At 35.2% G+C, this 13,487-nt stretch overlaps 1 protein-coding gene across 5 annotated transcripts in view; it reads left to right on the top strand.

Annotated features, from left to right (window-relative positions):
* The window catches only part of fmt (phosphatase 6 regulatory subunit 1-like protein fmt), a 516,745-nt gene that overhangs the window by 361,513 nt on the left and 141,745 nt on the right, over nucleotides 1–13,487 (top strand). For 4 of the 5 annotated variants that reach the window (XM_067145523.2, XM_067145524.2, XM_067145526.2 and 1 more), the window contains one exon: nucleotides 10,926–11,046. The exons of the other annotated variant lie outside the window; for it this stretch is intronic. In XM_067145523.2, the coding sequence (XP_067001624.1) occupies nucleotides 10,926–11,046 (121 nt within the window). The remainder of the gene's footprint in view (nucleotides 1–10,925; nucleotides 11,047–13,487) is intronic. 5 annotated transcript variants of the gene reach the window in all.

Here is a 13,487-nt window from a genome sequence, read left to right as displayed (position 1 = left end):
AGAAACAAAATTTCGAAGCGATAGACGAATCACAAACTTTACCGTATTTTAGGTTAGGTACGTACACTGTTCACTTTTCTTCATCCACAACCACGCTCTGCTACCAATATTTAAATCTAAGAATTTCATTTTTGTCCATATTGAACTGTGAATGGAAGATAGGAAACTTAAAAGGGTCCACCTTTTCAATACAAGTAAATGTTATAGTTTATTTACAACATATATTTACACTTGGAACTAGTTTCGACGCTGTTTGGCGTCATCTTCAGCCAAAATGTGGGAAATAGGCATAGCATGTAGACATTTATATTATACAAGGTGTTACATCAGTGTGATTAAAAGAGAGAATATGAAGACGTGAAGTACAATGTCAGTTTCAAAATGGTCATGAAGGGCGAGTCAAAATTGTATAAACATGAGATAACATACACACATAAACAAAAAACATATATACATATAAACTGTAACAAAACCATGCGGAAGTACGAGATGATTGGCATTGGAGATTCAAATTATTTCAGACACTCTTCCATTGAATGTTGCCTGTCGCGAGTGTAGTACAAAACATAGGTTAGATTTCAATAAACACAATCGTCTGTATGTAACCGTTACTTCAGCGGCCACACAAATACAGTTTAAAGGGAGGAAAATAAATCAAATTTCAAGGTACCTTAAACACTATACACACCATAACCATGTAATGAACTGCAGCAAAAACAGCACAAGTAAAAATCAGTGAGGGCAACTTGATGATAACAAACAAGGAACGTGGAACGGTGCTGGGAACCTACCAAGGGCAAGGAGATGCTTAGGTTGCGGTTTTCGGAAAAATCAACGGTGATCCTTGATTTTCAAAAATATTATTTACAAAATGGACTTTACGAAATAAATTATGAACAAGTTCAGCATTGCGGAAAATACCGATACATAGTTTGTAAAATACAAATAGCATGTTCTTTGAGACTCACAAATTAGATGTTCCTTGACAAGAGCTTCCTATAAGTTGAAAGAATCAAGCAAATACCACACATCTAATTACAGACCAAGTCGTACAATACAATCTTGAAGGTAAGGAGAAACACCGTATGCTATTACAATTTAGAATGAAGTTAAAGGACCTCTCCATAACTTCTGTTTAATAGAGTGGCAATTAGGGCAATCTCCTGTGTGATACTTTAACGAAAATTAGTTGCAAATTAAAGTGAGACTGAAAATAACCGTGGTTACCCTAAGGCCACCCATTCTGAAAGTGAGGAGTCGCCCACGACGTCAAAACTCCGGCAGATGGCAGACCAAAGACAGACAGGCTTAGGACAGACCACAAAATGCTGCCTAGCTTCCTTTGAAAAGGGAACCCTGGTCTTGGAGTAGCCAATCAGAATGCAGGAGCTTGCCCGGATTCACCAATCACAACTCTTACTTTGGTCACGATGTTTAAACCACTGTCTCAAACACATACGACCGCGAATCTTCTATTTCCAGAATAGTAAGAACATTTTCCTTGAATGCATGACTAACAAAGGCCAACACACCCTGTTCTAAAATTCCGTGTCCCAAACTTTCTGGACTGTTCCAGTTAATATAGAAATGTAATCTACTAGTTACAACCGACATATGTTAGAAAAATATTTTTTACACTGTACAGGTTAGGTAGCTGACTGGAATACAAATAAAATATTCTAGCACAATGCTCCAGATCATACAGTAAGTTCTACGTAAAATATTTATAAATATTATCTTCTACAAACACTTTCCACGTCCAAGAGATTCTACACCTGTGTCACCTCCAGTTATCGACATGTAACCTTCACCACAGCTTCGGATAACAGGTTTTCTTCTTTGGAAGTTGTGAACTGCAACCTTTCTGTGTTAGTGTAAACCATATACACTGAGCTAGATAGCTTAATCATGTGGTGAATGTACACAATAGATCTGGCAATCATATTTTGATATCATGCTCTACTGATGTAAATTTATATCAATGCGGCTTGGAATTGGCCTGTGATTTTGCGCACAAGCAATAAAGTGTTCCAAAATGGGGTCAACATGTCAATTTAGAAGCTATAATGTTCAGGGCAACCACAGGGGCATTTCAATCATTCTGTATCCCAAGTAGTTTTGTTTTTAAATCACCGGCTTCCCTTTATCATATACCTGCCAACTTTTACAGTTTTAACAGAAAGACAGTGTGTTTTACGGTTTTACTATACTATTTTATGCTTTTACATACCAAGATCTTTTTAATATTTGTGCCAGAACAAGCTTCCGTAGGCTGCTGTTACATGCTGTTTGTCCAGCGAATATTCGATGCATTGCTCTGATTAATATTCATCCAATTGATACAGTCAATACGAGAATACGGGAATACGAGATCAAGACTACTACAATATATATTGTAGTTGGTCTTGGACCGACTCTTTGATAACTGTTAACGTAGCCACACAGATGCACACAAGATGCTGTCAGTTGGTACAATTAATTTTATTCACATATATTCACAAATTAACACGCACATAACCTTAATCACAGTATCACAACAAAACACTTCACTTCAAGAATATCAATAAAGCTGCCATTAAAAACAAAGAACTGTCAATCTCTGCACATGGAGATTACAACTTTGAAACACAGTTGAAAACAGATGACTGGTAAAAGCATGTCACTTCAATATGGAGACTGCAACTATGGCATGTCAACACCAGAATAACTGACAATCAATAACTAACTTCCAACAAGTCTCTGTCAATTACTCAGCAGTAGCTAACTTCACCGTCAAGATCGTCTCTTTATACAGGTGCCTGGCCAGACTTCTAGAAAGTTACATTACAAAAAATATTTTCGTGAAAATTCTAGAGTGTTTAATACCCAGATTACAATGTACAGAATATTCTCAATCGTTCTTGTGCCTATTACCATTCGGGAAGTTAGAGTATGTTTCACAATAATGGATTACAATTTATATACAGGTAAGAATAAATTATAATATTAATTTACAGGTATTTACATTAACAGAACTGATATAAATGTCTGTGTACAACATGTTTCATGACATAACCTCACACACAATACGATCATCAACTACGTAAATAATAATAATAGTAATAATAATAATAATAATAATAATAATAATAATAAATGGATGTACATCACTTCATAGCCATACATACAAGTAGTAATAATAATCATTAAATAATGATGATGATAATAAGGATCGTAAAATAATAATAATAATAATAATAATAATAATAATAATAATAATAATAATAATAATAATAATAATAATAATAATAATAATTCTACAGAAGGAATCTTAAAGGATCGTACAGCACTCAGGAAGATGCTTAAACATAAGAAGTTCCAGGACAGATTACCAACAAAGAAGACTGGCGCTCTTTGGACAAAGGAGAGGAAGGAGCAACACAGCCTGAGGATGCGCAACTACTGGGCAAACATCAAAGCCCATTCCAAAATGCAATAGTTGAATGTCGTGGTCCTTAGCTGGCCTATATGAAACAAGAAGAAGAATAATAATAATTCTAGCTCAATATCTGCATTAGATACCCATGGGCAAGAGAATATTGTTTTCAAGTTATATCTGTTATCGCACTTGCGTTACTGTTCACTTGTTCTTTGCGTTGATTCATTCTGTAACCTGTACCGTCCTGTATAAAAATTGTTTTGTTCTTCACCATGAATTACTAAGCATTTGTCGTGTTGTATAGTAATGGAAAAACATGTGAATTATGTTCGTCACTTACTTTGCTTCATATTTATTACCTTGTATTGCGAAGCTGAGGTTATGTAGTTGTGGAGTAACGTGAATTGTGTTCGTTGCTTATATTGTTGCTTATTTTGTCTTATGATCATGTTGTTAATGAATAATCATGCATAAATCTACAACAGAAAAAAACCATTATCATTAGGTGTTTAGGGGAAACCTATTTTTGAGTTTCCCATGTGTACTGAAATCTAGAAAAGGTGACAGATTTGTGTTTTGTACCATGCGCTCTTGTGATATTAACATAGCACATGCAAAAATTACCTGACTAATCATGTAAAGTGTGTTAAAGTTCTTGGTAATTTGCTGAAAAAGCTGCTGCTTATTGATATTTTCTATTACTTGGAAAGAGTGCCAAAAGAAAAGAACATCTGCAGAAATTTCAAAGTATACATGGAAAAGAAACAGAGGAGTTGTTGAAGCATGTGTGCACAAGATGGTTATCCCTAGCCAGGTGTTTAGGCAGGTTGTTAGATCAGTGAGATCCACTTTAATTTTTGAAGGATGAAGTAGTAGCGTGTGCTCCAAATATTTCTGCCAGTTTATCCTTTTTTTTTTTTCTTTCTTTTTACTATTCCCTAAGCAGGACACAGTAGATCTGATGACAAACAATTGCGCAACTACTGGGCAAACATCAAAGCCCATTCCAAAATGCAATAGTTGAATGTCGTGGTCCTTAGCTGGCCTATATGGATCTATTGAAACAGATGTTCACCAGGTTTTGTCAAGCTAAATATAATTCAACGGTCTGTATTGCTTGATGTCCAGTATCACCCAATCAGGAATTGGGAAGATGCTGAAGAATTTGTAATCGGCATTCAAACCTCGAACTTGATTAAGGCGCACAAGATGAAGACAAATCTCTGTTTTTTTTATCAGAAACAAATTCTGTGCAGCCTGTGACTACATAGTTAACAAGTTCCCTTTTAAGAATGATGTGCTAAAACATGCCCAGGTTGCTAAACTTGATGCCTTTGAAGAAGCATAGTTTTCTTCTGTTAATTTCTTTTTGGAGACGTTTTGTGTTATTTTGTGTAAAAGAAAAACAAAAATGACGCTGTGAATGAACTCCAAAGCCAGTTTGCAACTCTTCAGCTAGACGACTTATATAGTGTTGTAGGTAACCAAGCTACAAATGGTTCAAAATTTGCACAGTTGTTGAATATCCCTGGAGCTGATAGACATTATAAATATGATAGGATTTCTAGATTCATGCTGCCCTTTCTTACCATATCTTATAGTAATGCAGGGTGAGAACAAATTTGTAGCTTTTTTAAGAAGAAAAGGACTCAGTTCAGGTCATCGATGTCCAATGGAACTCTGGAAACCATTTCCAGTTTGAAGACGAGAAGTTCTGGAGTATATTACATTAACACATTTTACTGACTTTCTGAAAAATGCAAAGCAAGCCACAACTATAGCTATTAAACCAAAATGAAAAAATGCGTGTGATGTTGTAAATAATGTGCTGCAGCATACTCTTTACTTAAAAGTTTTAATTAGTTTTTTGCATAAACAAATTGCGTTGTTTAAGTAGATTTCATTGGTGCATTTTAAAGATATTTGTATTAGTTTAACTGAGGTAAAATATTTTGCTCTTTATGTCATCGGTTGCATGTTGTGTTTTATATTAACGTTGTGAAACTTGTAATTATCTGCAGTGAAGAAAATACATTAATTGTGTCGTGTTTTACAGCATTTTGGTGCATTGGGTTCCCGCATATTTTGATGTACGGGTATTTTACTGATAGGTCATTTGGAAAGTTGGCAGGTATGCTTTAAGTTCACTGGTCTACAAGGTATAAATGGTAGAAAATTCAAAATTTCTTTAATATTAAAGCAGGGACTGGATTGCATTGTGAATATAGGGAAGCTGAAGGGACAGAGAAATACTGTAAATTGCAGGAAAACATACATTCCAAGAAAGCTGTATTATACTGTATATTCCCTCAAAAATTATTTTGAGTGTTCGTATAGTTGCAGTACATGTTAGAAATAGACTACTGTTGAATGGATAAACAATTCTTAGTCATCAAGCTGGAGCAACTGACATAAAGCAAAACTTCACAGTTGCCGAGATATTACATTTTTGGGGGATTGTGGGTGGGGGGAGGAGGAAATGTATTACTTAAATTTAATGTGTGTGTAGTAGTATTTGAACTTTTGGCACTTAAAAGTTCTGATCTAACAGATATATAGAAAGTTTATTCCTATGTCCTCCTGTTGGAAGGTCACAAACCAAGCTGTTATCTGACAACCAATATAATAGCCCATGAAAACACTAAGTTGGATTTGAGTGAAATATTTCAGTGAAGTTAATTCTTAACCTGAAAATAACATAAAGATAGGTAAAATATTTTTGTGTACTTCGTACTTCTGTAGAGAAAGAAATCCAGTTACAACTGGCTGAAAAGAGCTGTACATATGCATAAAATATTTCTGAGAAGTCATCTTACCTACATGTAATTTAACATAAATAACCTTGCGGTGGATTTCTTAGAATTTATCATGCATAAATAGCTTAAATAAACCTTGCTTTGGCTTGCTTGGGGAAATTGTCAATGCCAGGATAGTACAGAATGTGTGTTCTCTCAATTCTGGCCTGATGGTGTTCTGTACTTTGAATTCATTCATTATCATCTTCCTGACTGTAATATTCCATGTTGCAGTAATACAATACTGTACATAAAAGTACATGCATAACCTATGTCATAAATCAATATATATATAGTTTCTTCATGAAGTCAAGAAAAACATTACAGGTTGGGTTAAACATGAATATTAAATTCTGTAAGATTCATTTCATTGCGTGAGAAACTGCTCCTGGGAACAGTTTCAAAATTCTTAACACCTACCCTGTTGGTGCCTTAAATGTTCCTCCTCACTCGTGTGCTGGCTGATTTCCAGAATTTATGGCTGCATTCAGAATGGCACAAAATGAATGTGGATTGAGTTACAAATAAATTGAAAAATCCGTTCAGTTTCCAAATCCTTACTCTACAAGTTTAATAAATTTCAGATATGATTGAAAAAATTATATTGAAAAAAAAAAGAAAAAAAACCCGCAAAATTACACTTTTTTTTTCAGGAAGAAAAGAAATTTTAAAATAAAATATGCTTGCACTACACTACACTGTTGAAATATCTCAATCATTTAATTGATATAACACACTACTTTTAACTTAAAACCAAAAATGTCACTTCTCATAATGCACTATGGTTTGGTAAATTTTGAAACGGGGTGACACAAAGTCCAATGTCACAGTCAGTACACTGATATGAATTGTCTTTTCTCCCAGCCTTGCCCATGTGATGTTTTTCCTTGTCACTGTAAATGATACATCTTCTCTGTGCCTTCTTTTTACCTTCAGAAAGAGGAACTTGGTCTGAAAAATGTTAATACAATTTACGAACTTCATCGCAGAGATCTGTATTGATACATTTAAAACTAAGCAACACTGTTAGGTTTTGGTCCACCCAATCATTACACATCACTTTATAAGTGAAAAACTATTTAATAAAAATACACATCAAATATTACGGACATGTTTCGTTTCCATTTGAAACTTCATCAGCCATAAAATCACATGGTAGATTACACAACTCATTGTTCAGAAATTGAAACAAATGGAAGAACCCAATGCCTTTTTAAGGATTATTTGAGAAATGCAAAAGATATGTGTATATATATATATATGAAATGTGACATGCCTGCCATAACGTCTCGTACGGAATACAATGTCCATTGTTGCTGTCCGTATTCATATATGGGGCGCTCAAGCATAAAACAGTAAGTGGTGGAAAAAACTGGCCTTCCATCTCATTGTGATGGTAATAGCGAATAGTTGTATTGTTCACAACAGTCTGAAAGCAAAGAAATTCAGCACCACCCAGTTTGTTCAAGAAGTTTGCTCGAGATTAGTGCTGTCTGTAGGCAATGAATTTGAATCCAGCATCTCCAGTTCGAAGATTGCTCGGATCACTCGAAAACATTTTCCAGAATCTAAGAAATAATGTTAGGTTTTGGTCCACCCAATCAATACACATCACTTACAAGTGAAAAACTATTTAATTAAAAAACATAGTAAATATTAGGGACATGTCCTGTCTCTATTTGAGACTTCATCAGCCATAAAATCATGTGGTAGATTACAAAACTCATTGTTCAGAAATTGAAACAAATGGAAGAAAAAATTTGATTTTTTTTCATAATATTTCACTAGTTTGTTTATTCATTGATATGGTGAATTAGGATACAATACTTCTTTAAATTGTAAGAAAAACATAAGATAGTGTTATATTGTTTTTTATTCCTTAATTTGACATCACTGATGTAGGGAATGGATATTATTCCTGAAACATGTATGATAAAATAAATAATTTTCAATTATTAAAAGTGTATTGACAAGGTGGACCCAACAAAAACAATTTTAACTAGTTTCATTAACAGATTTCGGCCAGAATATACAATTTGATACCATACTTATTTGGCTTCTGGGGCATATATACTTTGAAATATATCCTACTCCTAAATGCGCACATACATTCATCAATAGTTACGGCTTCTCCCGGGTAATATATCTCTTGAAATTTAGCAACTAATTTATCCAGAAGTGGTCGAACTTTATGCAGAGCATCGTATCCTATTTCACTTAGTTTCTTCTGACTGGTATTTTCAGGTAGGTGAAACATAGAGAGAATGTTCAGAAACCTGTTGCTAGATAATACATTGGGACAAAACTTACAACTGATAACTGGATCTGTGCTCCAGTGATTCTCTATCGTTAGATGCAGGCTAATACATATGTGCGATAAAATTGCAAGAAACCTTTTCACCTCTGCAATAGTAACATTGCTCCACTGCCTAAATTGCAAATTGGGGCTTAACTTATTTTGCGACGGAAGTTTATTTAGTTGTTGACGTGTGTATAAATTACCGGTAGTCTGCTCTTTCATTGTGTTCATCATGTCCGTATCAATGAAGTGTTAAAAAAAGCGATTGGCTCACAGGACTGGTCTAAGCCGATGTTTTATTCCATCTCGCTAGGTCCAGTGTAAACCATAATATTTGGAATCTGGTCAACCTCTGTCCATTCACTATCCTGCACCTGCAACACCTGTTGCTCGTGCTGTCTTCCTCGAACGAGTGTGCATGTCGGCAGAAGTAGAAGGGAGGACTGTCTCTTCAGTTGTGTCAGATTTAGAATCTGTAAAATGAATTATAACCCCAAATATACTAGTCATACAGTAATCTCAATGTTTTTGCGAGAGAAGAATCTGCCCACAAAGAAAAAAAAAACAAAGGAGAGGAAAACAGATTTGACCTACTTAAACTTGCATCGTTTGCTGAAAGAGTGAAATCACTGTCGCTGTTTGCAGATATATCACTATCACTGTCACCACGATTCATCTAAAACTTCCTCTAATAACTGTTCCATCTGTTTCTGAGCCATGTCGGTCCTAATGAAGCTGAACACAAGACACGCACAGAGCAAACAATAACAAACAACTTTATGAGGGAAGCTCCTTTCACAAGTTCTTTTACCTTCGAACAAATCGATATTCTTCCACTGAACAGTGACGTGGTGCTATCTAGTGATGATAGTACGTGCAACTTCATGCTTACTGGCATCCACACGGGAGTGCTAGAGCTGTAATATTACATTTGTCTCAAACACACAGCACGTGAAATCGAACAACGCAGTTTTAGAAAATTACGTTGAAACGTAATAGTACGGTGCCCATGCGGTCTAAGTGTTAATGGCAACAATTTAGCATCTCTATATGATTCCTACTCCAGTATGCTGTTTCTTTTTCAAATTTCCTCTTCAAAACATTCATGTTCATGGTGGATGTTTGAAATTAGTTCTTTTTAGAGGGTGGAAGATCTATCTTTCTTTTCTTCTCTTTTCTCAAGAAGCTCTTATGGTTCTTTTTGATCTAATGAACATACCGATGAATATTTAAACATAAATTTTACACAATAAGAAATTACTGTTATATGTCATAATTCTACTTTCCTAGTCTACTAGTCTTAAAAATCTAAAGGAATATAAATAATTTTTTTGCTGACCCGAAAATGTTAGTGTGTTTGATGATATGAACATTTGGCTGATGTCAAAGTTTTCTTTAATATGAACAATAAGTGGACTTGTGGACTCTTCACACTTGACACTTTCCCACAAAACTTGGAATTATTGTTTAATATGGTTCTTCTGTGTGTCAGTGATTTTCAAGTCACACAGACACAGGTTGTAGAAATGTAGAAAATTCTCTAGAATAAAACCAGAAACTCTCATTCTGTGAAGTAACAAGTAGTTCTATGAAGAAACGTGTAGAATTCAGTATTAAGTAAATTAGCTCTCATTAGTGCTTTGCTTTATGTAAATCTTATGCCTCCTTTCAAGCTCTTATTGTTGATGTGCTATTTGAAACCTAATAAAAATTCTTTAGTAATATGAAAACATGAGCTTGCAGAAACATTTTGAACAGATCATCTCATTTTTGTCACTGACTGTAGGCTGATGTTTACTTCTGTTTTTTGCGTTAATGAGCAAGTGAATATTGAACATGTGTTTGTTTTACCTTTGCCATTAAACTTTTTGTGCATTATATGTATATTAGAAGGGGCATTAATGGTCCAAAAATTAGTAATATACTGTATGGTATTATAATTTAAATATTCTGTAGTAATAATATATGATGAAAAGTATGATTCCTACTCAGTTGAGGTATGCTGTTAAATACATTTTCCTTCCTTGTTTTGATTTTTGACAATGTTGTAAAGCGGGGGGCCATCCAAAAATTTGTGTGACGGAATAGTATCATGTACCAAAATGTGTGACACAGTGTTGGCTAGCAACAGTACCTTAAGAGCTGCACTGACCATGGATCTGCATAGAGAGAGCTGCGCAGGCTGTGGATTTGTATGTCGTGGCCATCCATTAGTACTTCACATCATGGCCTGCCCAGTTGCTAGGTAACATTGCATCATACATTTTACTGAAAAACATTTATGATCTTTTGATTTCTCCAAAGGGAAATTTAATAACAGTTTGTATGCTTTTTTAGCTGTGGACTTCACTTGATTTGTGTTAGTTTTAAGAATATGTGGTACCCATTTACTTTTTTTTTCCCCCTCTAACAGCTGTTGCCGAGTTGGCAGAGAAACTTGATATTGTTGGCAGCAGTACAGATAAAATGACTCAGGATGTGGATACTGGGCCTACTGTGGATCTTGCAAGTAAAGACTGCAGAACTGAAGTTTGGTGAGCAAGTACAGTATGAATTAAATGTTAGGGTATCATTAACACGGGTGGAATTTGGCATGCGACATTCGGTTAAATTCGGTTCTGGATTGCATTCTGTAAATGAACTGCTGCTTTCCATCTGATTTCCTTCTATGATTGTGAATGCTAAACATTAATTAAAAGGAAATAGTTTGGATCTGTTTCCTCACTTAGACTTCTCAGCTCATATAATTAAATGTAAGTTTTTTGAATGTTTTCTGTATGGCAGTTCGCAAAAGTACCTACAACAAAGGAAATACAAAATGTCTTATCATGGAATTTCGATAGAATATGAAATCCTTTTGCACTATTTTGCTACATCTCATTAAAAAAAAGTTTGTTTTTGATTTTTTAACCTATTTCCACTTCTTGTATATGTTTTACCAAACACATTCCTTCATACATTTCCTGTAACTTATTTTCCTTTCTTAAGCTCAGTCCTATGGTTTATGGTGTGGATTACTGTAGTCACGTCCTAGTTCGTGAACAATTGGCAATGGCTGAGTGACGTAGTAAGTGGTCCTGAGAGTCGGTATATCAGTTTCTGTGGAATGGGAGTGGGCATCTCAGACATATTCTGAGTCATGGCCCTCCTTGTCTGGATGTACTAGGATTAAGTGATATTCGGGTAAGGGGAGATAACGAGGAAGAGATAGGTGATTATAAAGTGTACTTGACGGGTGTTAGAAAGGGAAGGGCAGAGTATGGGATAGGGCTGTTCATTAGGAATACCATTGCACACAACATAGTTTCTGTTAGGCACGTAAATGAACGAATGATGTGGGTAGATTTGGCAGTTGGAGGAATTAGGACGAGAATTGTCTCAGTGTATTCACCATGTGAGGGTGCACATGAGGATGAAGTTGACAAGTTTTATGAAGCATTGAGTGACATCGTGGTCAGGGTCAACAGCAAGGATAGAATAGTGCTAATGGGCGATTTCAATGCGAGAGTTGGAAATAGAACTGAAGGATACGAAAGGGTGTTTGGTAAATGTGTGGAAGATATGGAAGCTAATGGGAATGGGAAGCATTTGCTGGACTTTTGTGCTAGTATGGGTTTAGCAGTTACGAATACATTCTTCAAGCATAAAGCTACACATGGGAGGCTAGGGATACCAGATCCATAATAGACTAATAGTCTAAAATGGGTGCGACCTCTCGCATGTTAATTTGTAATCGTTCCTTTAATCCCTTTTATTGTAGGTTGAGAGTTTCCGCAGCGTAGAATGCTTCTGGTTTAACTACTGTATTGTAATGTCTTATCTTATTGCTCCATGAAAGACATTGTTTATTGTAAATGGTTCTTGTTAGTTGAAAAGTAGTTTCCATCTTTTGAATTCTTGAAATTATGGATTTCCTTTCATTTCAATTTTCTGTAATCCATTCACCCAGTGGCCTGTTCCACGAACGAACTTTGCAACTTTACAACTTTTCACTTTTCACATTTCAATTCTTGCAAAGTGCAAAGTCTTTTTCTTCCACCATGATCTACGTTGTACTTTTCAATTTCTTCGCAAAGTGAAAAGTCTTTGCGAATGAGTGATCCGATCGAGTTTATTCCATGAGCAAACTGTATAGGCCTAATACTCTATGATTTTAATGCTTTACTCTTCGTGACAAATTTGACGGTATAATTGTGGTACATTTAAGTTTTTATCATGGGAAAGAAAGGTTAGTATTACAAGAAGCTAGCTGTGCTGGAAGCTGTCGAGGAGAAACGTGACACCCTTTTTGACAACTTTAAAGATAACCTCCCAAATGATGACACACATCAGTGTTTACGAGAGCACCGTTAACACATCCACACACAGAAGGAAATTCATCCTTCATTAGAAATTCCGTCATTATATTATGTGGATTATCAGGCCAACGTACTGTTAGGAAATATTACATTTACTAAAACATGTACGAGTTTGGTAACAGTTCTGCAAGTAATTGATTTTGATGTCCCATGCATTGGTGCTACACCGTGCAGCTGGGCACCATTTACTAACCAATGCATATAAGCATATAAGAATTTGTTCTTTTTCGGAAAGGAATTGACTTTTTTGTTGCATGTTTCAATAAATGACCGATCATTTCAAGAATATAGTCAGCCTGTGTTGGGGTAATACAAAATCACTCGTGAAAGTCCATTGAAGTGAGGTTATGAAAATTAATCTTGTCTTTGTACGTTCTGTTATTGGATTCTTCATCACTGTCCTCACTTGATGCTAACAAAAGCTCTTTGTTTATATCACTAAACAAAATTCTATGCCGAGAAACTAGTGTACATACTTGTTAATTAACAGATGAAAAGGGAATCGTCTCTTTGCAAGATATATGAAAACTTTTCACTTCATTTCTTTGCACTTTGCATTTCTGTACCAATGGAGGAACAGAACTGGCTTGAAAAGTGAAAAGATTCTTAACTTTTCA

The sequence above is a fragment of the Anabrus simplex genome, chromosome 4 (assembly GCF_040414725.1).
Source record: "Anabrus simplex isolate iqAnaSimp1 chromosome 4, ASM4041472v1, whole genome shotgun sequence".
NCBI classification, from domain to species: domain Eukaryota; kingdom Metazoa; phylum Arthropoda; class Insecta; order Orthoptera; family Tettigoniidae; genus Anabrus; species Anabrus simplex.
Note: the sequence above shows the minus strand (reverse complement) of the source record. Positions and strands in the feature narration are given on the sequence as shown.